This window comes from Dipodomys merriami, unplaced genomic scaffold, assembly GCF_024711535.1.
Source record: "Dipodomys merriami isolate MVZ:Mamm:240054 unplaced genomic scaffold, mDipMer1.0.p SCAF_16, whole genome shotgun sequence".
Taxonomy (NCBI): Eukaryota; Metazoa; Chordata; class Mammalia; order Rodentia; family Heteromyidae; genus Dipodomys; species Dipodomys merriami.
The window spans coordinates 18,870,658-18,896,156 of NW_027202937.1; the positions used below are offsets into that span (position 1 = coordinate 18,870,658).

The following is a 25,499-nucleotide window of genomic DNA, read 5'->3' on the forward strand; positions in this document are numbered from 1 at the left end:
AACTATTAAATAACTTTCAAGTTTGGATCACTAGAACCAGAAAAATTAGCGAATGTCATTTATAGCAATTCTGTTTCTCTAAAAACAATTCCACTTAAGTTTGGTAATGTGTATGCACATTAATTCATTCATTCATTCAAATATTTATACAGAGGCTACATATCCAGGACTGGAAATGAAAGTGGTAAGTTGTAGACATTTCACAAAGTGGAAGCATGTGAGAATGTTTTCCTGGAGCTAAGATATTACATGAGGGACAAAGTTTTAAAATGATAACAAATACAAGTATGTAATCTCAAAGAAAATTAAATTCCCCTAAAAGGTCCCTGATGTCATCACTTTATATATGACTGATGGCAAACAATAAGAAAGACAAGATAAATGTTAAAAGCGAAAATATCAGTAAAGTATTACAGAGTGTTGCAGTATTTTCAAAGATGTTAAATCTGGGAAGGATTTCAAATCTTCAAACGAGGCAAAATCTGATAGGAGTATGTAAAAAGTGATATAACTTCCATCAAAACTTCTAAGCAGCATTCAGCTATTGGCTTTGGAAAATGAAAACTGCCAAGGGACTGTCAAAACTATTGGCCTTAACAGTGACAGAAAAGAAAATAAACTCAGATTTTCCTTAGTTTCCAATGTCCAGCTTTAAACTTTTTGTCCTTAGTATCACCATCTACCCTGCTAGGCCGATACTCCATTCCCACTGGTAAAAATAAAATAAAATAAAAAATAAGGGTATCACATCCATGATCTCCTGACAAAAACTGAGCTTTTCTCCCTCACCTCTTGCCACTCCTGAAAGCTAGTGGCTCCTTATTATGGTGACCACAACACCTGGTTAGCACTTTTTGTTTGTCCAACTCTACATAAATATCCACAAATATCCTATCCAGCACCACTTCCAAACTATGACCTCACCCTGCTAATCCAATGAGAAGAATGAAACCTTCTGTCCTGAACCTTCAAATTTCCTACTTCCACAACAAAAACTCAATTGCTACCTCAAATATTTAATTAGAATGTCACATTTTAGATACAGCATCCGATGTATAGAATCAGATACACAAGTAGCTGAATAATATCCTAAGAGGAGACACTAGAAGGGAGAAAGAGGACGAAAGGAGAAATAGAAACTGAAAAATCCAAATGGGGAGTATTGTGATGGAGAACCAGTCCTATCTTCCATCAATGTCATTAAAAAGAGGTAGGGCTGCATTAAATTAAGCTTGAAATGTCCACATTTCACTTTGCCACATAGCATGAAGGAACCACTCAGCTTTTTCCTATAGGAGTCAGTCAAGAGTGGATGGAAAAAGGAGCTAAAAAGTTTCTCACTCATGCTCTGAACTTCTGTCTCTTTGGACACAAAAGGAGACACTTCCTTTCCAAGGTTTATATTTCCATCTGTGCCCACGTCTTGTTTAGAGTTTCTCCTATCAATCAATTCCTAATCCTTGCCCCTTTGCTTTTCAAGAGCTTATATTAAAACAAACAAATCCTTATTATTCTCTAAGGTCTACCACTCTTCTTTTGTGATTGAAGTCCTTAAAAATGCAATCCCTCATAGCCAAACTTAACTGATTTCTAGCCTAGCTTCTCATTTTTCTAATCTGCGGAAATGGCTAACCTATCCCAGTATTATTTTTCCATACATTCAAAAGCCTGAAATTAGGCCTGTCACTCTATATTCTTCACCTTTCCCCAATTCTTATGTCTTGGATGACTTCTGTGCCACTTCTTGCTCCCTACATACAAGTACCAACCACTTACCTTCAGTGCCCTTATCAGCTCCCACCCCACTGACTGAAGCCACCTGTTTACCTATATTCTTTTGTTTTTGTTTTTTGGTTTTTTTGGTGGGTCATGGAGTTTGAACTCTGGGCCTGGGCCTGGGCACTGTCGCTCATCTCTTCAGCTCAAGGCAAGTGCTCTACCACTTGAGGCACAGCGCCACTTCCAGTTTTCTTGTGGTTTTGTTGGAGGTAAGTGTCTCATAGATTTTCTTGCCCGGGCTGGCTTTGAACCGCAATCCTCAGATCTCAGCCTCCTGAGTAGCTAGGATTACAGGCATGAATCATCAGTGCCCGGCTACCCATATTCTTATCTCTGCTTTCTGTTCAGAAGTTTCAAGCCCATGGTTAGAAGTAACTACACTACAGTATGCCAAACCCCAAACGAATAAAGTTCTGCCATCATTGCTTCATGCCCCAAACTATTTTCAGATACTACTTCATTGCTCGCTGGGTTGCCATGTTGGCTTCCCCTGTGCTCTCCCTAGATATAGCTTCCCATACCACATCACATTACAACACAGATTCAGGGTAATCTTCTCAATGTGTATCTATGGAAATGTTGCACATCTTCCCCAGTCTTCAGTCCAACTTAATTAACTTGGGGCAATTTTATTCTTTCCACTAAAGAAAACATGTCTCATTTTCCTATGTATGCTGGCAACTCCAGACAAATGGACTAAAATGTTGTTGCTTGTAGATAACTAGCATGGCTAAATTTGTGCCTTTTCTTTATATATAGATAGACTTAGATACAGGTATTCTTTCCTATAATTTTCTCTTCATGCTTTTTGTAGTAGGAGAATAATAGTCCTCTAAAAATGTTCACATCCTAACTACTAGTACATTGCACGGCAAAGGGAAATTAAAGTTGCAGAAGAAATTAGGGTTGCTAATTGGCTAACATTAAAATCAAAAGACTATCCTGAATTATCCCAATGGGCTCAAAGTAATCACATGAGGAAATATGACTAAAGAAGACAGAAAAGGATGTGCAACATTGCTGCCTAGGGAGCCATAAGCACAAGGAAAATGGATGGCCTCCAGATGCTGAGAAAGCAAGGAAACCAAGTCTCCCAGAGCCTCCAGAACAGTCCTGCAAACACCAATTTTAACACAGACCTATGACCTCCAGAACCACAATAAATTTGCATTATTTTAAGTCACCAAGTTTGTGCAAATTTTTTATTGCCTGCAACTGAAATCAAACACCACTGCATATGTAATTATTCAAATCTTACCTATCTTTCAGGATCCATTTCAGATATCACTATAATGCAAAAATTATTCATCTCCATAGCACTCTGGGCAATGGATACAATTCATTTCTCCTCTAAACCCACAAACCTCTCTGGGGGAGTTAAGAAGTAAATCACTGTCTCCGTCACTTCCTAACTGCACATCTGCGTGAAGTTTCTTAAACCTCTTTGTGCCTTAGGTTTCTTGTCTATTAAAAAAAAGTCTCTTAAGATTGGGAGGATTAGGGTTGGGGATTTAGTTCAGCGGAAGAGTGTCTGCCTGGTAAGCACAAGGCCCTGAGTTCGGTCCTCAGCTCTTGGGGGGGGGGGGGGAACTATTAAAAAAAAAGCTATAAAAGATTGTGAGGATTAAATACAGGAAACAACATACCTTTCATAGAACTATCACACATTAAGCATTCAATATAAAAATGTTGGTAATTATCAACAACTTTAATCTTCACCTATTTTTCAGTCATGTCAATACATCTCTATCTTATCACCATATCATTTAAGCATACACTTATTCATACTGATTTCATTACAGACAACCTTGGCCACATGGGAAACAGCTTAGAAATAATAGCAGTATGAGACAAGTAGCTGCTAACTTCAGAAAGCTCACCTGAGAAAACAAGCAGAGTACTGCAAACTGGACCAAAAAGCAATGTGAACTAACATTTCCAAATTCAATTTAGCAAACAGATGGGGGGTGGGGGGGAGTATCAGTGGGTAAAAAAATTAGAAAAGATAAATGTTTAGAGATAAAAGGCAGCTTTATAATCAATTTTTTCAATCTTCTTTTATAATAATAATATTAAAACAATACAGACAGAGCCATTTTAAAATCCTGTGATTATTTAAGAAGTCCTCCTAGATCATCCAAAATTAGCATTTACCATGATGTGAAGGTTTTAACTTCTACTGTGGCTAAAGAAACTGATATATTCTTTTTGTATTTCTAAGTAATAAAGTGTAACAACTCTATCAGGTACAGCTTTATGATAACTTCAACAAGTTAGTAGTATATATAATAAAACTTCCTTTCTTTCTAAAGAAAATAAAAAACTTTAAACTCCATATTTAATTAGAATGTAATAAAACATTGAAAAGTGTAATGATTTTTGGTGAAAAGGGCATTTTAAAAAATTATGAGCCTAACCATTTTTAATGTGTTAAAGTAAATAAAAAATCTCTATGAGGTTTATTAGCTTTAAAAAAAACTAAAAATTTAAATTAAAAAAGAAATCCGGAGATGTTATAAAATAATACTATGGACAAAATCTGTGGGAACTTTTTCATCCAAGAGCCAATGATCTGGCTACAACTGACTCAGGAAAATTAGAAACTTGAATCTCAGATTGAGGTAATGTAGAATAAATTCTCTTAATAGCAAAAGTATATTTGCTGTTTACTTATGAAAGCTCAATTCTATTCTTTAACATAAGGGATACAAAAAAATATGAAAGAGACATTAACTACCCAGTGAACTTCAAAACTTTACAATATAGTCCCCTTTGAAGGTACAGTAACTCCATGGAAAGAGAATTGTAGATAGTACATGAGAAAATTTTCAAGTTTTAGTTACATAAAAGACATACTTTAAAACCTCAAGTTTTAACTAGTTAGAAAATAATCTTAATTTGAAGCAACAAAAATAGTAATGACTTCAAAATACGTAACAAGATAAACATGTGTGGGGATATAACAATGAAATCCTCCTCCCTGTATAACTGATATAAGCCAAACTAAAAATTAAATTCTCAATCAACATTACTGAATACTATGTATCAGACACTGAACTTGAAGCTAAGAATGGATCAACAACTAAAATACTCACCACCCAAGGAGATTGCAGTTTAATGGAAGATGTACGGGTGGTGCTGAAAAAGCTCAGTTGGGAGAATAGTTTAATGGAAGATGTCAATTGTACAGCATGACAAGTACTACAATCAGTAGTACTATGAGTGTGTGGTGTTTGTGCTGTGGCTGCTACTGGTTTGTTGTGGATGCACAGTAGAGGGTGGGAAGGACTTAGCCCTGTAATGGAGGAAAAACAAACAGTCCCTCATATAAAGGATAGGAAGTATGCCCATAAAGTGAGCAGGGGAAGAATGGTCATTCCCAGTAAACCCTGCCACACACTGAGGACAACTGTCAAAATGGAAAACAATTCAGACTTTGATTATCTCAAGTAACTAAGAATAAGTGGTCACTAGAGTATAACTAAGGCAGTAGAAAAATAAAACTCGCTACAACTCAAAAAATTAAAGGTCCAAAGCAGGTACAAAGATTCCTTGAGGAGACCAAATGATCTTGAACTGATAGGGTTTGACAGACTTGAAATAGTAACAAATTTAAAAAGAATACATTTATTCAAAAGGGACTGATCAGCAGTGTACATACAAGAAACATACAAAAAAAAAAGATACTCAAGAAGAATTGTGACTTTGCCTTGCTCTAGACGCTTATTCAGGAGAAAGTATGCTTACACTTGGCCAGCAAATTTCAAGAATTATTGTCCAATCAGACTGTTCATAGAGAATTTAACAAAATCATATTCAATGAACAAATTATATAGCTCAATGACTCATTCATCCAATAAATAAATACTTATTAAATCTAGGAGGTCTTCACGTCAGCAACAACTACACATCTCATTGCCTCTGTTTTAATTTCTAATCTCTGAACTTGATGAGACTAGGTTTCTGAATCTTTAATACCAAAAGTCAGAGGTTGGTCTACAACATATTACCACACCAACTGAATATCACCTTATAGGGCTTTTTTTTTTTGGGGGGGGGAGGGGAGTATGGGGACAGGGGGAAGGTGAAGAGAATTAACTAAAAGCAGGTAACTTCTTTAACCTTCTCTGGTCTTTGGCAGCAATATGAAGAATGAACCTTAAGATGTTGAGAGAAAAGATGACCAGTGACAAACATGATGGCCTGTGGGCAGTAGAAAATATAGACAAATATTGGCTCCAAGAAAGAAAGGCAAAAGCAGTAGAAAAGTTAATTCTATCAGCTATCAGCAAGAAATAAATTGCAGAAAAAGTGAACATAAGAAAGGCAAAGTCAAAAACAGCAGGCTAGCTTGATCAGTAGGAATGGGAGACATTTCTCTAGGTGTTCCTCACACTTCAAGGAAGAGAAAGCTCTTTAATATTGTCATATAGGGGCATAAAGAAACAAAATTCAGCAAAGGCAAAAAGTATGAATGAGTAGCAAAAAAGTTCTAATTGGGAAGGCCTACAGACTAAGATGTGGGAAAAAAATATCAAGTCATGAGCCCTTTTTTTTCCAGTTTAGAGCACATAAGAAAAGCATTTTTTAACTATGCACTCCAGGAATACATGGTTAGTATTTTGGGCAACATTTACCATAGCACTATGGAAAAGTGTTAAATATGATGTGCCAATAGTCATCTTATAATCTATTTTTAAGCCAAGGTTATTAGCTGGAAAGCCATACTTTTTACCAAAAAATAAGAAAAAAATACCAGTGAAAGATATAAAATCCTGCTAAAAATTATAGTATACAATTAAGTGTAATCTGCAGACAAGAGATGTTTCAGAAAGAACTATTCCTTAACTATGGAGCTTTTCATGATTTTTCTCTCCTAAAAAAATGTTCAACTACATTTTATTATCACATACCCAGAAAAAAAAAAAACCATATGCCCAGTGGATACCCAATATTTTATGTGCAAGTTTGAGAAAAGCTTACCCAGTGTTGATGGAAATTATTTCTATCAGCGGATTCTTCCTAATCTTTGGCAAATCCAACCGTGCTCCCCCCAACCGCTTTCCATTATCCTTCTTCTGGCCCAACAGTCTCACAGAGTGACCTTCAAATCAAGCACATAAATAACATTAATATGACTCACACCATTCCACTTTAATCTATTGTTTGCAGCAAATGTGTTAATGTTTACATTTAACTTCTTTTATGAGAGGAAAGAAAAAAAACTCCATAATCAAGAGCTAAAGAAGAAAAAGGTAGATAAAATGAACTTCATTCATTCAAAAAGCATTTACTTTTCAAAAGGTACATCTAGGGAAGATGTGGTCATTTCTCTTCATATTACTGGTAATTTTTTTTCTCCCACCATATCAAAACCTGGACTAAGGATCCACTAATGAATACTTCACCGTTACAGATTTCCTTTTATTTTTCTTACAATTTTTATCTTTTTGTGATTATGTATTCAAGTCACTGTCCATAATCTTAAAATAACAACAACAATTAAGTTTTACTTAGTTCTTTGAACTCCCCGTCTTCTAAATCCAACACTTTGGATCACAATTAAGTCTGATGACTGCTTCTTTTTCCAAGAGTATGACTAGACTTACTTTCTTGACACTTAACAGAATACTAAACATTTTAGATATTATAGTAACTCTCAACTTTGATTTCCCCACAAATGTTGCTTTGTGTAGTAACTTATCTGGAACATATCTACAAAGCCTGTCCTCTCTACAGTGAAAAACAAGTGATAGATCTGCTTAAGTTTTTTGCTTTCAAACTTGACTTTCAAGGGGGTCACTTCTGCGTAGGTGTAGTATTTTTTTTGTCAGTTAAAAAACTGATCACACATTTTAAAAAATTATTTTGAGGTGGTAAGATTCCTGCTATACACTGATAGATATTTGTATGAGCTAGGGAGGGAAATGTTAGGGTAATTTTCAAGTTGGCCTCTCCATTCATCTAGGGCTACCCTAGGTCTTCACTGGACTCTTTGGGTAATTGCATGCAGGCTTCATCAAGCAAATAAGTGCATATGGGTGGTTTGATCACACTTCAGTTTCTGCTCTGCATACTGAGGAATTAGGCTTTCTAATGTCCCAGAATTCACTGTTAAATCCTTGCTAGTTTACTTGTCCTTTGTTTGCACCAAACAGAATAACCTCCTTCCAGGAATGCCACAGATCCCTGTCACTTAGCATCAGAATCTCCACTATAACTATCAGTTATCCAAAACCACTTGAACCATCTCAGCAGTAACAGTGATGCTACTGTTTCAGCCACAGCACAAACACCACACACCCACATTATTCTTGAGCAAAGTTCAGTTGCGATCACAAATAAATACTTCTCAATTTGCTAAATGCTTTTTAGTATATTTCCACATTAAGGTATAATTTCCTTTTGACTATCTGTCCAGTTTTATCATTGCTTTCATGGGAGACAGTCTACTTACCTCTACATGCAATCCTGACAAGGGCAAAAAAAAAAAGCAACTTTTTAAAAGTAATCACTTAAATAACCCCAAATGCATAATTAGTAAAGATTCTAACCAACTTTATACATGTTTCATCACCCTTGTTCGATAAAACTATATTGCTTATACATCTCCTAGCCAACTAACTATTCATGACCAGAAGTAATAAAACCATCATCCATAGCTTTTTTAGCACTCACTGCTTTAACAAGAAACGTTCATTCATTCATTCTGAAATTTTGTAGTCTGATATAAAAGCAAAACAAAAGTCAAACAAGTACTTGGCAAAATAAATGTCACCAATTTTCAAAATAAATTGAACTGTCCAATCAAAAGTCCATTTAATGAAGAGGTGAGAAAGACTGGCATGATAACATAATAGTTCTCTGAGAGATACCAAAATTTCAGTAAGGACTATACCAAGGCATGCTATTTTCATACTAGCATAAGACAAATTTCATTACATCCTGCTGAGACTCCAGTAATATGCAGCCTGCACTAATAACATTTGATAAATTATTCATCTTCACCATCTAGATGCAAATAAAGGAAGATATCTGGGCCTGATGATATAATGAGTTATTTTCCAATCCAATGATTCATTAAAAAGCAGCAGACTTAACAATAATCCAAGGCTGTTTTATTTTTTCAATTAAAATATATAATACACTAATGACAAAGTAGGAAATAACATAAAAGCTACTTGATATATCTGGCCAAAGACAAAAAGAAAGAAAAATCATCCATACAACAATTTTCCTTTTTTATGTTGCTCCTGGGGCTTGAACTCACAGTCTGTATGCTGCTCTTGAGATATTTTGCTCAAAGCTATTGCTCTACCACTTCAGCCAGTTTCATCTTGGGCTTTTAATCAGAAATAAGAGTCTCATGGAAATTCCTGCCCACACTGACTTCAAACCAAGATCCTCAGATCTCAGCCTCCTCAGTAGCTGGATTACAAGTAAAAGGCACTAGGTCCTGACTTACAACAATTCTTTGTAATGGATTAGTGAAACAAAATGGATAGTTCAGGTTATGCCATTTCTTTTAAAAATTGTCTCAAATGGGCTTTCTATTTCAACCTAACTCCTTAAATCTAAAGTCTACAGGGTAAAAATCATTTATTATGCATAATCACTTTTTTATGTACAACTATCAATATAAATCATTATAAATAAAATATAAATTGGCTAAAATGAATTGAAATTTGATAAAATAAAAATTAAACTTAAGGAGATATCTTAAAGAAGCCAAGTCTAAAGAAGAAGAAGAAAAGGAAACAAGGGCTCAGTACCAGAGAGACATACAGAGGGAATTGAAATGAGAAAAAAAGGAATTAGTGGAGCAAATTTATCCTGAAAATAAATATGCTGTACCTACCACAACAAATTCACATGACTATGTTGTACTAGCAGTGATGGGAAAGGATGATTGCTCAGGGAATACTCATTTATTTGTGAATTCTATCAGTTGAGGGAAAGAGAAAAGACAGAAATAATAAAATTTAAGAAAAAAGGAAAGTGAAAATGTTCATTTTTACATAAAGCCCATGTTAATAAGAAAATGAAGAATCACTAATAGAAATAGAGAGGAAGCATAATCGTCAGTGGGACAGCTGATAAGAATGTGAGACTACTGAACAGTCAGTGATAAAGATGTAGGTAATTAAAATACTGATGTATAATTTTAATGTATGGATGAAACAGAACACTAACTTTCCATGTAGAATGTGATGCGCCAAGCACTGTTTCTGAGAGCTTTTGTCTTTTCCTGTAAGTAGAAATTCACATTTCATTCTTCTGAATGATGGTCAAATGTGACTCCGCTGTTTTATTAATCATCTTTTAAAAACATTGTTTTATTACATATCAGTGTCACATAAAAGTCAACCTGTTCCAATGAAATTCAATTTTAAGCCTTAAATGCTTTCAGTGGTTATTTATAAATTAGCTACAGACCTTGATTCCATGATGGTATTTACATTTGGTCAAATACACTATATGATGTTACTAAACAAACTTTATCATTTAAATCATATACTGAAAATTTTAAAACTAAAGCCAAGCACTGCTGACTGACGCTTGTAATCTTAGCTTCACAGAAGGCTGAGATCTGAGGATCATGGGTCAAAGACAGCCTAGGTATGAAAGTTTGTGAAATTCTTACCTCAAATTAGTCACCAAAAAAGCTGGAAGTAGAGCTGTGACTCAAGTGGCAGAGCACCAGCCTTGAGCACAAAAAGCTCACACAAAGCACCTAGGCCCAAGTTCAAGTCCCAAGTCTGTCACCCCACACACCAAAAAGCTCAAGAATAGTATCCAGGCTCTAAATTCAAGCCCCAGGACTAGCTGCATACATATACATGTACACACGTACAAATGTACACAAACACACATGCAAATTAAACTAAAAATTTTCTACCAGGAAGTGGGTACTTAAAAGGGGTGAGGCCAAGGTAAAAGTACTTGATGAAGGATAAGAAAAGAGGAGACAGGTAGTCAAGAACTCAACATATATCCTATAATATTAACAAGAGAGGAGGAGTAAGTAGGCAAGGGATGAGTAAGAATGTTGAAAGGAGTGACAATTGATTAAGATGATGCACTGAATTCATAAACTGCTTTGTTAAATGGCAACTCATTTGTAAACTGCTTAAATAAAAATGTTAAAGTAAAAATCTGTTTAATTCATTAGTATATATGTATTAGCAAATTCATCATACTAAAAGGTCCATGTGAGAAAAGCCCAAAGTGTTATACATTGTTTGTACAATAATTTCTACACTAGTTGAATTCAGTGTTTGTCTATGGATCTTTTAGGGCCAATCTTTCCTAAATCCTACAGTGTTAACTGTACTAACACTAGAGAGAGAAGGGGAAATATCATCCTCATACAAAGAAGGCAGGCCAGCTTGCCTTCATATCAATTATTATTGGTCACTCACAAGACAGGCAAGAACCAGACCTGGAACAGGCATATATATTAACTGAATGATAGAAACATGATAATGTACAAAACCTATACACATATTTACTAACTAATTTATGTTTGTAGCTCCTCTGCTTCTCACAAGCTCAACAGGGTACTATTTATCAGCTTCACTGCATCACACATATTACAGAAACACCAACCCTCTGGCAACATGGACTCTTATTGTTTACAATTTCCCCTTTTAATTTCTTTTCCTTCTATGTCTCCATAGAAAGGCTGGAGTCTGCTTCAGTACTTTGTTCAACCCAACTAATTTTAAAGGCCATTCATTGTTTCCTGACTTTGTGACCACCCACCTCACCAGCACCAGAGTGCTTGTGCCAAGTTGTCTTGATCTCTTGCTGACTGCTCTTACGTTACACAACTCTGGTACTATTAAGACCACACTGAAAGACTTGTCTAAACCCTAAGCTCTGGGTCAGCCTGCTGGAAAACTTCCTAGGAAAGCAATCGAACACAATGCTGGGTAAAAAGAATAGGAACACTTTGGTAGAAAATTCAGGTCACAAGGAATAAAGAGTAAATGTACTTCAGCTATCCATTTTTACTTGATCAGAACAATTTAAATAATATCACTGAATATTAGAAGTCCTCCCACCATTTCATCTGTTTTGCTACAAAACATTCATACTTATCATTGGATATATTCTTAGCCAAGCTTTCTAACAACTAAATTACAAAGAAAAACAAAATAATAGTCCCAAGTTTCTATCCCATTAATGTAACTCCTCATATATAATACATCTCATAGACAGAAAACATTTCTTATATTCTCACAGAAGCCTCTCTCTTAAAATATTTTCATTTTAAGGGACAAATAAATTGCTCTTAACAGAAACAGCATCTTTGTCACAACCTAAGTTGGAAAACTTTACATGTATGTAAGTTTGTAATAACGGCACCTATAAAAAGATACCAAAATGAAGAAAGAAATCATTCTTTGTCCAAAGTTCCAGAACTCAAACTAAAAGTCAATGTAAGTGAAGAGAGTTTATTCAGGTACTAGGGTCACTTTACTATGTTTTCAGAACTCAACAAAACAGAAATCAAAACATTCACTGGTAAGCAGATTGAGAGAAGGCTAAAGTAAGATCATAGCCCATTGTTTAAATTCCTACCAATTTAAGGGCTTAAGGGCTGTTTAATATCAAAACTACTGTTGCAAGATATGCAAAAGAACCTACACTGTAATAATATGAAATTTATGTATAGATAAGAACTACAGGAGAGAACATGTTTTCTATAAAGATTTTTTATTAGCAGGTATGAGTTATGCAAGAGTTCATTGTGATATTACCATAGACATGTACAATATACTCCATCAAATTTCCCCTTCAAGCTCTCTCCCTTTTCTTAAAACAATTTCAACAGGTATATTATTCTACTTTCACACATGCATATAAAATACTTCAACCATATTCACCTTTATTCATTCACCTTCTCATTCACCTTCAAAATTTTAAGTACTTTTTCTTGTACCTTATTGTTGATATGTCTAATAGTTATTATTTCAAGTTTTAGCAAACCAAGAGTGGATATAACAAATGGTCTACATAGGCAAACAAAAAATCTTACTCAAAGATTTTTTTTCTGGAATTACAATGAACACTTAGTTTTAGGTTTTAATTATCTTTCATAGGCAAAACTTTCTTTCATGACAATAGATTTGTATAGTGTCAATTTATTTTCCACAATTTAAATCAAGTGCAAATCAAAATACTGCAAGTCAAAGCAGTCTCACAATAATAACAGAATATTAGCATTGACCTTTAATAGAATACTTCAGATCAATTTGATTCTTGCAACACTAAAGCTATGCCATGCATGCAGCATCCATGGCAGCAGTACAGAGCATTATTGCTCTCATACTCACACCTGTTATGCACCTGGTGATAGAGGCAGACAGAACAGATTTAACAATAATGGCATCCGGAGCCTGTGAGCCACATTTAACTTTTCAACCACGAATGAAAACTTCGAGTCTCCTCCTAGCATTATTCTAGTCAAGCTACCACAAGGTGTGACTGGACAGATGAAAAGCAAAGAAAGCTAGAGAGCTGTTCCATCCACGTACCTGGAAAACTGTCGAAGTATCCTTGTTTTTATTTCATCTTTAATCAATAGTTGAACATATTTGCCCTGATGACAGTATACGGTGATCTAAACTGGAGAGGTTAAGGAAGGGGCAGCTGGAACTCACTGGGCCTTAAATTCATACCTCTCCATCCCTGGAGGTAAGAGTTACCATTACTTTTCTATAGAACTGCCTAACAAGGGGTAGGTTGTAGCTCAGTGGCAAAGGGCTTGCCTGGCAAGTGCAATGTCCTGGGTTCAATCCCCAGTATCAAAAATAAAATAAAATAAAATAAATGGCTAACAGTGACATAAGTTTAAAAATGAAAAATAAATATTTTAAAGGATATACTTTTGATAATGTAACACCAAACATAGAATGCCATTTTAAAAACCCACAATATCATATATGAGCTTTAAAAGTATGTATGAAATGTTATTGATATTTAAATACCAAGTAATAGCTACAAAATATATACTTTGCTATCCCATTCCAAAAATCATTCTCTTCTGAGCCACTACTTCAACTTCTGCACCAAAAGGACTTAAGATCTCAAGGAAAACAGACTTGGAACCAGACAATTGTAATGTACTGCCAGATATGGTCTGATCCTGTTTCTAGTGACAGTGGGTAAAAAGAGGAGAGTAGTCCCCTCTCCTAAGAAAAACCAGGGAGGCTTCAAGGACAGGCAACACTGTAGTCTGGAAGGCTGAGAGAAAGAGTACTCTTTCTATACACAATCTCATATACTTCACTGTACATTCTACCAGAGCTCCTGCTGGATTCCAATTTTCCACTTCTTAAAACCAATCAACTCAAAAGGCTATCACAAAAAGCAGATTTCAATGAAAAGATTTAGTAAGACTTGGCATGAAGGAGCCACACAGGGAAAAGCCATACCTTCAAAAAATTTTAAATGTCCTTGAATATAATGTCTGAAATAGAAGTTATGTAACCTTGAGAATTTTGGTGTCTAAAGACAAACAAATATACCTTTTAAAAATTTTTTTATATATTCATTATAAAAATGTTGTACAGAGGGGTTACAGTTACATGAGTAGGGTAATGGGTACATTTCGTAGCCAGCATTGTTATCTCCTCCTTTGTTTTCCCCCTACCATCACTTTCCTCCCCTCTTCCCCAACTCCTCCCACCGCCCCCCATCCTGACATTGTAAAGTTCATTTTCAACAATAGTATACTGTACATCTCGTCATCACAATGGGTCAGCCTGCATCCCCACTTTTTTTTAAATTTTAAGAACTCACAATGATGATTATGAGCTATTAAATATTGAAAGATAAAATATCATGGCTACAAATAGAAATCTGGCCTAGTCTACGGCCATGCCAACCTGAAAGCGCCCGATCTCATCTGATCTCGGAAGCTAAGCAGGGTCGGGCCTGGTTAGTACTTGGATGTGAGAAATATATCTGGCCTATACACGTAATTTAGGAAATAAGACCATATCCTCTAAAAAAATTTTAAAACACTGAAGAATTTTCTTAACCTAACCATTTGAGAATTTAAAAATGTATAAATTTTGTGGTCTACACAAAATCTTCTTAAATTGCCCTTAAACCACACACACACACACACACACACACACACACACACACACACACACACACACACACACACACACACACACACACACACACACACACACACACACACACACACACACTTTTGAATAGATTCTCTTTGAATAAAATAGATTTTTACTACTGGCTCAAATAATATTTTTACTAACTCATCTTCTAAAAGAAGTACCTTTGTAGCAAGGTAAAATCCAATTACTCCATTAAAATTTATTAAACAAGCAACTCTTTCTTAACTCTTATAATTTTTATTTTCCTAACAAAAATCATCCTTTTCTATTCGTACAAGGTAAGATGGCAAGATGCACTGACAGAAAGGAAACAGATGATTAACCAATTTTGCCAGCACCATTTACTGAAGAGGCTGTCTTTCTTCCATTCTATTGTTTTAGCTCCCTTATCGAAGATTAGATGGCTATAGATCTGTGGGTTCATTTCTGGGTTTTCAATTCTATTCCATTGGTCCTGAGGTCTCTTCTTGTGCCAGTACCAACCTGTTTTGATTACTATGGCTTTTTAGTAGAGTTTGAAATTTAGTATTGATATTCCTCCAGCACTGTTCTTTCTGTTAAGGATTGTTTTTGCTATTCAGGGTCTTTTATTGCTCCATATGAATTTTTGGATTGCCTCTTCTATTTCCTTGAAGAATGAGGTTGGAATATTGATAAGTATCGCATTGAATTTGTAGATAGCCATGGGAAGTATTGCCATTTTCACGATGTTGATCCTTCCAATCCAGGAGCATGGGAGGTTTTTCCACTTTCTAAGTTCTGTTTTGACTTCCTTTTTCAGGTTTCTAAAGTTTTCATCATAGAGGAGTTCACTTCTTTGGTTAAGTTAAATTCTAGGTATTTTATTTTTTGTGGGGTTATTATGAATGGAGTTGCTTTCCTGATTTCAGCCATGCTTTTCTCATTGTTGGATACAGAAAAGCCATTGATCTTTGATGGTTAATTTTATACCCTTCTACTTTGTCAAAATTTTGAATCAGCTTGAGTAATTTGGAAGTGGAGCTGGCAAAATTGGTCAATCACTTGTGAAAACTAAAGCTAGATCCTTATGTATCACCCTGTAAATGGATCAAAGACCTAGGAGTCAAAGCATACACTCTGAAAACATTACAGGACACAATAGGAGAAATCCTAGGTCTCCTTGACACAGGCCAAAATTTTCTTAATAGAGATCCAGAAACACAACAAATTAAAGAAAGGTTGGATAAATGGGATTGCATGAAGCTGCAGAACTTCTGCATGGCAAAGGACATAGCTAGCAAGATCAATAGGAGGCCCACGGATTGGGAGAAGATCTTCACTAGCCAGACAAAGGACAAGGGTCTCATATCTAAAATATACCGGGAACTCAAAAAAATTAAATCCCCCAACAACAAATCCTCAAAGAAACAACTGCCCAATAAATAAGTGGGCTAAAGACTTAAAGAGGAAACTTCTCTGAAGGGAAAGAAGGATGGCCAATAGACACATGAAGAAATGCTCAACCTCCCTAGCCATAAAAGAAATGCAAATCAAAACATCATTGACATACCACCTCACCCCAGTTAGAATGGCTATAATCAAGAACTCTAATAACAACAGATGCTGGAGGGAATGTCCACAGAAGGGAACCCTATTGCATTGTTGGTGGGAATGTAAACTTGTTCAACCTCTTTAGAAAGTAGTATGGAGGTTCCTCAAAAGACTCCACATAGAGCTTCCCTATGACCCAGCAATCCACTTTTGGGCATTTACCTGAATGATCACAAACAAAACCATACTAAAGCTACCAGCACAACTGTGTTTATTGCAGTATTATTTACCATAGCTAAGATATGGAACCAACCTAGATGCCCCTCAGTAGATGAATAGATCAAGAAAATATGGTATATTACACAATGGAATTCTATGCCTCCATCAGAAAGAATGACATTTCCCCATTTGTTAGGAAATGTAAAGACTTGAAGTAAGCCAAGCCCAAAGAAACATAGGTCCCATGGTTTCCCTTATTTGCGGTAACTAGTATATGTCTGAGACAAGCAGAAACGGTCAGATAAGTTGATGTTAGGCGAAATGAACCCCAAGATATGTATTCAAATGGCTTTTCTTTCTTGTGATTGTTTCTAACATATTTATAAGATGATTTCTTTGTTGCTTGGTATGTCCCTCCCCCACGGTATATCCCGTTCTCACTGTTTTTGATGTTGGTATAATCTGGGGAGGGAAAGGGAAAAACAAATTGTTTAAATAGGAATACAGGTGGATCCATTGCAACAATGAGATGTACAAGTCGTTATGTTGAAAAACGAACTTTACAACTTTGGCCAGGCGGGGGGGTGGGAGAGAGTTGTGGAGGTGGGAAGGGATGGTAAGGGAAAATAAAGGAGGAGGCAACAATGCTTGGTAAGAAATGTACTCACTACCTTGCTCATGTAATTGTAACACCTCTGTATGGTATTTTCACAATTAAAAAAAAAAAGGAAACAGGAAGGTGATGAGATAGGAGAGAAAAAATATGAAAAGAGGATTTGAGGACAGCCAGAAAGAAGTGAAGTGATTTTAAACAATAGGCAGAGGAAAGGAAATGGTAACAAAACAGTTTCCTTTTTCACTTTCTTCTGCTCAAAATAAGCAGCTTCACAGCAGAGAAAGATAAAGAGGCTTTGAAACCAGGGATCTAGGATTCAAATTACAATATACTGCTGCCTAGCTCCAAAATCAGTAATGTCAGGCTTCCTGTGGAGTGTCAGTGAATTAATGTACAAGAAAAGAGTAGCTATACCAAGAGCTAGAAGTTGATTACAGTTGCTCCCATAATTAATGTAACTGTACTCCTATCAACTGTAAAGATGTTTCTCAAAAGCAAGGCAAGTAGGCTTTCAAATTTTTCAAACACTAGAACCTCAATTTAAACGCCTTTGCTCTTTAAGAGTTCTGAAAGACTAGGAAATAGGTCACAAACAAATGCATTGATGATGATAATCAAGGTTGTTGGATTTGTTAAATAATTTAATATATAAATTCAGTTAGACTAAATAATTTAATATATAAATTCAATTAGATTAGAAGTCATCAGTGGCATTGTGATATACTTTCCCGAATGTGAAGGAAAAGGAGGATGTGGATAGCATCCACAGAACTACACAAATCTCCAAATGTCTGTGTACCAAGGGGGAGAACCAGGACTGTTCTTGTGCCTCAAAGCACCTCTGTGATAGGATCATTACCCAGCCACAGCAGTGGCTCACAATGGCCAACAATCTAGGAAAGAGGTTACAGTGTTACAGGGTAGAGTCTCCAACTCCCAGATTTCACCAGTTCTACTCCAAAAATCTGCTTCTCCCCTCTCTGGCTAGAGACTGTTCTCAGCCATGAATCCTGTCCCAGGATGGAGTCATGGTTTTTAGCTCATATTAAATCCTCCCAACCTATGTTTTTCCTTTAACAACTTCAGTATCCAAAACTAAAACTACCAGTGTCAAGGTCCTGGAAAAAAAAAAAAAAAACTTGATCCTGGGTGGAGATAAAATTTACTTCAAAGATATACAAAGCTGGGTACAGGTAGTTCATGACTATAATTTTAGCTACTCAGGAAGCTGAGATCTGAGGATCACAGTTTGAAGGCAGCCCAGGCAGGTAAATCCAAAAGAGTCTATCTCCAAGTAATCACAGAAAGCTGGAAGGTAGAGCTGTGGCACTAGTGGTAGAGCACTAGCCTTGAGTAAAAGCTCATGAACAGCACCCATGCCCAGAGTTAAAGCCCCAGGACTGACAAAAAAAAAAAAAAAAGGTACACAAAGCTCTTGAGTAGCCCAGAATTATAGAAGAGAATAAAGGTGAATAAAGGTGAAAGACAAAACTTACAGGAGAATATAGAAACACAGCAAAGAACTTACACTGTAAGTCCATCACAAAATCTCTCATTCAGAGTCTCAGATGTGAGAAAAAGGCCAGTCACACACTATTATCTTTTGCTAGTTATCTAAAGTATCAATATCACATTCGAATGACAAACTCTAAGACCCAATTTAATGTGACAGACTTGAGTCCTCCAAGAATTTTAGAGTGAAAGAGCCCTTGTGTTGTCTTACTATTTACAACTCAAGGAACTGAGAACCAAGTAGACTCTGTAGGTTGTTAAAAGGGAACCAATCAATAGTAGGAATAAGAATTCTCTCACACAATTCCAGGACTCTGAACCACCACAACAACCAACTTTCCAATACAGTTTTAAGAAAGCATTCATTTGCAGAGTTATAATCAAGATGCGGTGTGTTAGAAGAGTAATTTATACTTTGTAAGGACATTTCAATTACTATTCCTTCATTACTCAATAATGTAGAATGATAATACTGAATGTTATAGAATGAGGTACTGAAACTTCTACCTGAAATCCATTCACAGTTGGCATCCTAGCTACAGACTGTGCAAACAGGTTTCCTCTCATTCAAAAGAATAAATAAATGCAACTCATATTTATTCTTTCACTCTCAGAAGTGATCACAACCTAACTGCTATCTTCTATGTAGTATATTGCAGGATAAAGTTTTAAAAGGAACATTTCATACAAAAAAATGTGAAAACCAACTTTCTTATCATGTCCAGGTTAACATCAAAATTAGATTTTCTATTTAGGCCAATGATCTCACAAAAGAAAGAATATACTACAATTAAATAAGCAATTACTCTAGTTGCCAAAGGCAAGAGAAAATTTAACCTTTATTTCTAATCTACCAAAAAGCTGTCAAACTATTCTAACTTGCCAGACTTCCCTTCTGCCTTATCTCTCCCCTGTAACTTGGTTGTGAAATAAGCTATTTCTCCAGGCAATAAAAATTGGGTTTTAATTTTTTTTTAGCAATTTTAGTACATTTAAGCTTCCTACCGAAGTTTTAGATGTTACATCTCCAGAAAGAAACTCAGATATGAAGAAGCAAAGAATTATTATAAGTATGCAAGGAGTTATAATTCCATAAGTCAGGTTCTAAGTACAGTGCATCTTGATCAGTGTAATGCCTTCCATTGTTTCTCCCCATCTTCTCCCCTTAATATTTTTAAAAAACAAAACATACATTATTTAGCCAATATGTTTACCCTCCATTTGGGAAGTGCAAAGTAGCAGCTGTCAGTTTTCTCTAAGTTGATGATCTCCTCTAGTCTCACTATACATTACTAACAGAAAATAGTAAATTCTTCCAAAAAAGAATTTAGGCATATATGGTATAATTTTTAATAAAAGGAAAATCTAATATGAAAAAATATTTCTTAAAAGTATAACTGGGTCCTTAAAAATACATAAAGAAAACATGCTAATATAGGAGCTTCAAACCACAATTAACTAGCTGGATACAGTGGCTCATATATATAATCGCAGGTACATGAGCAGAGATTGGACAATCAAGGACAGCTTAGGCATACAAGTTTGACTCCATCTCAATCCATGACTGAGCATGGTAGCATCTCATCATAAGCAATAGGGGAAGTACAATGGCTAGGCCTACTGGTGTGAGTTTGTTATCCTCAGGGAATGGGGAAGCACAAATAGGAGGATCACTGCCTAGGCCAATCTGGAGTTAAGGCAATACCTATCTTGAAAATAGCCAACACAAAAAGGTGCTAACAAAGTGGTTCAGCAACCAGAGTGCCTGCTTAATAAACATGACCCTTAAGTTCAAACCCAAATACTGTCAAATATTCTCTCTCACACACACACAAACACACACACATATGAATTGCTATTCAAGTAAATAGCATAAAGTTTAGATAAGAAATAATACAAATTCTTTCTAAGACTGATGCTTTATCACATAACAAGCATTAATACAGTTGAGAATATAGAATTTCTGAGAAACTGTCATAACCCAATATATCAAATGCCTGAAATGATCAACATAAAAGTCATTAAAAAATCACATTTGACATTAACTAGTTAACATTAACAGTTTCCTTCTACATTAGTCTAGACAATGATGTTTTTAAGATAGTTAACAATACTGTAGTCTTATCCTCATGCAACCTGCCAAAACACTGTAAAGATTCCTAAGAGTTAACATGGAAGCTCCCTTTTACAGAAGGTAAGTCAGTATTCAAGCAAGGAAAGATGGGGCTACTTGATTCATCATGTAGTAGAACTTCTAACACTAGGGCTGGGCTGTGTGAAGCCTCTGGAACTCACACTTTAAAAAATTTCCTGAAAGTGGTGCTATGGCTCAAGTGGTAGAGAGCTAGACTCAAGCTGAAGAGCTGAGGGACAGCACCCAGGCCCAGAGTTCAAGCCCCAAGACCGAAAAAAAAAAAAAAATCCTTTCCTCCATCAAATCCAAGAAAACATTATAACAGTGCTCAATTGAGAACTACACTATATTATGCACATAACCTACTAAGCACTATGCACCATCACACCCAACTCACCTCCTGACTAAAGAAATCAAAAGTTAATGAAATGCCTGTGTTCAGATAAATTACATCCATTAATGATAAAGGTGATTTTAAATTATAAGAAAATGTGTCTGAGCATAAAAGAAAATGTAAGTGATGAACTCATTAGAGAAGTATAATTAAATTTAACACAATTCAAAAACATATAAAATAATTCTGCAACTACAATAAAGTAGTAAAATCTACAAGTTTATATATTTATTCATATTCTGAAAGTTGTAATGGCTGAAAAATATTAATTAACTAACCACTATTAAGATAAACATAAACAGCCACACATGGTCACTCATGATACCCAAATTCTTGGCTACTTAGGAGGCTGACACACATGGTCGCTTATGATACCCAAATTCTTGGCTACTTAGGAAGCTTAGATCAGTAAAATCACAGTTTGTGGTTTGCAAGCCCCTATCTCAAAAGAAAAAAGCGGGCATAATGACATACATCTGTCATCATAGAATGGTAGGAAACATAAATAGGAAGATTATGCCCATGTTTGCTTAGGGAAAAAAATTAGATCCTATCTCAAAAATAATCAAATGTTGAATGGCCACTCCTTTGTACAGCTACTTAAAGATTATAAAAATATTTTCAAAACTAACCAAAACATCTAGGCTCATGTCTATAAATCCTAGACAGAAAGCTGAGATCTGGAGGAACACAATTTGAAGCAGTCCAGGCAGAAAAGCAGAGAATCCAGGACCTCCAATAAGTAAAAAGCTGAGTTGGAGGTGTTGTTCAACTAGTAGAGAGCCAGTCATGAGCAAGAAAGCTTAGTGATGTGACCAAGTTATAAAATCAAAGAAATACAGTCAAGACAGGAAGTACTGGTTTTTCTAACAGAGTCCTTTTAAGTAGGGTAGGGTGATACATGTCTGCAATCTCAGCACTCAAGAGGTAGAGGCAAGAAGAAAGTTCATGACCAGCCTGGAGTATATATGAAAAAGGAAGAAAAGGGAAAGAAGGGAGGGGAGGGGAGGATAAAGTTTTAAATTTCCATAAGTAATATTTACTTGCACTCATCTGTTACAAAGTTATACAATTAGGATAACTTTTTATAAAGACAAGATTATTTTAATATTTTTCTTGATTAAACAACTATATATTTATGTTGGAAGAAAGATTTACTTTTGGTTCAGATCTTTCATATGGAAAGAAAATTTAATGACCTTACAAACCAAGACTAAGGTATGCATACATATACTTACATATAAATCTATACATATATGCATATACATATACATACACATATGTATTTAAAAGAATGTGAATTCTTTAGATACTATATTTCATCCCCTACATAAATTCTATATCTTGTTATCAAATTTACATGAAAGAAAATCTTTAAACTCATTATAATCTGGTTAGTATCCCCTTAAAAAAAATCAAAAGTTTGAGTAGGGAATTTTTCTACTCTGATACAGCACAAAAAAGAAGGAACGGGAAGGGAAAGAGAAAAAAGGGGAAAGGGGAAAGGGGAAGGGCTGGGGAAGGGGAAAGGAAAGTGGCTTTGTATGGCTTCAAGTTAACTGCAATAAATTTGAAGATGTTCAATACCAGTGTGTCTTATGAAGACACCTCTCACACTTGGTGAAGCATAAGTAGCGGTAAGCATGCAAACAGGCTGTGGCCTGTGGCCTTTAAGGCAGAGTTAAGAAGAGAGTCTAACTGGAATCAAACAGGAATCAGTTGCAGCATTATCCTCTTGTCTGGCTATACTCCATCTGCCCTTCTGGGCAGGGCATTGCTTCTCCACAGCTAACTTCTTACCATTTAGGGCACCAGCACAGAAGATGCTTTCTCTGCATAACTGAAGAGGTTTTCATAAAGAGACTATTTACTACATAGGGCTGATATCAATAGGGAGCCTTTCCACCCTAAGCCTGAAGAGGCAAAGGAAAGGAACAGTTACTGGAACCAGAAGATAACAGAAGAACAGACAAGGTCACCAGACAAAGTCTGTGGCCTAGAGGGAGGAGAAACAGCCAAACCACAACAAGGATGAGAGAAGATGGAAAGGAATAAACACTCCTACTTCACTCTATTGGCACAGCTGCCACCTACCACTGGCTAAATACACCTGTGTGCCGGATGGCAAGAACCCCACTAATATAGCCATATAAGCCAGTCTAGGTAGGAACATATCAAGGTGAAAAGGGCCAAGCAGAAGTTACCCACTTCTGTTTAGGACCCTAAGATAAATGTAAAGAAAACGGAAAATAATATATAAGAATTTCAGGTAGTGCAGATGGCTGGTATAATTGTATGTAAATGCTATCAATGAAAGAAAAGTAACATAGTAGAATGGAGTAGAACACAATTAATATCACATTAAGAAGTTCCAAATTGATACATGGGTACAGGACAACTATACATGCCGGAGGGAATAATCCCAGGTTTAATGAAAACAGTTTATATAGTCAGATTGAAAGGAGAGTTGTTGTTGCTGAAGAACAGTTAGAACAAACTAGATGTCCAGATATCAAGGAGAAAGTATGGGTAGACATTGAGAAACTGATCTCCTAATATGTTCCAAGTACCTCAAAGGATGGATCCATTAAATCTTTTCCATTTTAATCTTGGAAACTGATCTTCAAAAGAATAACTTGTTGAAAGAGAACCAACAACCAGTTACTGCTACCAGGGCTACATTATCTCAATGACAGGAACTGTGCAAATGAAGTACTGGCAGTAGAAATAGAAAAAAGTCCCTTGATAGGCTCTATTCACCATTAATAAAGGGATCAAACTTAACCCCTTTATAGCTTGGTTTCCTCACCTGCATGTATAAATTCCAAAATTAATCCTGCTGTCCCCAAAGCACTCTGGTTACACCACTAGCATCAGCTTTCACATCCTCAAGCAAACCAGTGGATGAGCATTCCAATCAACTTCATCCTAACTGATGTTCTGCTGTAGACTCTACCATTTAAATCCAAATGCAGCCTCTCCAATGAATCTACTCAAATCCAAAGTCATCAATGAGAACTACCCCGTTAATCCAGTCTGGACATGAAAGACTTTCCATTTCCTACAGAAATTACATCTCTGCAAGCTACCTGTCAAACTCTTAAGCTCAAGTTGACTACTACTGATCTTTTAAATGTAGCTGGGCGCTGGTGGCTCACACCTATAATCCTAGTTAGTCAGAAGGCTGAGATCTGAGGATCGCGGTTCAAACCCAGCCCTGGCAGGAAAGTCCATGAGACTCTTATCTCCAATAAACCACCAGAAAACTGGAAGTGGCACTGTGGCTCAAGTGGTAGAGCAGTCGCCTTGAGCTGAAGAGCTGAGGGACAGTGCCCAAGCCGAGTTCAAGCCCCGTGACCAACAACAACAACAAAAAAAAATGGACTTGACTTCTTATAGTAGTTTCAAGTTCACAATAAAATGAAACTGAAGTACAGTTTCCATATACCACTGCCTTACCACTACCAATATCCTGAAACAGGGGTAAGATGGTTATAATTAGAAGCTTACATTGATGCATCATTATTGATGCCGTGTCCATCCAGAGTTTACATAGGGGCCAAAGGTGATGTTATCCATCACTGGAGTAATGTACAGAATAATATTACTATCCCAAGAATATATCTTCTATGCTCTGCTCATTCATTTCCTACCTACTTCCAAGCTACTGGCAAGCAGTGATCCTTTCATTGTCTCCTCAGTCCACCTTTTCTAGAACACCACAGACTTGAAATGCTATACTACATAGTCTTTTCACATTAGTTTCTTTTAATATGCATTTAGGATCCCTCAATGCCTTTTCATGGTTTGATAGCTCATTTCTTTTAGTGCTGAATAATACTCCATCATTAGCTGTACCACAGTTCTTTCATCCATTTACTTACAGAAGGACATTGTTATTGTTTCTAAAGTTGAGTAATTATGAATTAAGGTATTATAAACAAGTGCAGGTTTTTATAGATATGTTTTCACTTCATTTAGGTAAATATTAAAAGGTATAGCCAATTAGCCTACATAAGATTATGTTTAGTTTTGTTAAGAAAATAACAAACTTTCTTCTTCTGCCTTCTAATCTGAGCTTCACACTAGATCTATTTAATAAAAAAATAAAAATAGGATTAAAACAAACAAAAAACTGTGATCTTATTTCTTTATTCATTTATAAGCCAAACAAATATA

General features: G+C 35.9%; 1 protein-coding gene across 7 annotated transcripts in view; it reads right to left on the reverse strand.

Annotated features, from left to right (window-relative positions):
* Cdkal1 (CDK5 regulatory subunit associated protein 1 like 1) overlaps nucleotides 1-25,499 on the reverse strand; it is a 732,742-nt gene that overhangs the window by 563,551 nt on the left and 143,692 nt on the right. For all 7 annotated transcript variants that reach the window (XR_011372241.1, XR_011372240.1, XM_070024471.1 and 4 more), the window contains one exon: nucleotides 6,763-6,883. Coding sequence is in view for 5 of the 7 variants with exons in the window: in XM_070024471.1 (XP_069880572.1) it covers nucleotides 6,763-6,883 (121 nt within the window). In the remaining 2 variants the exon portion in view is untranslated. The remainder of the gene's footprint in view (nucleotides 1-6,762; nucleotides 6,884-25,499) is intronic.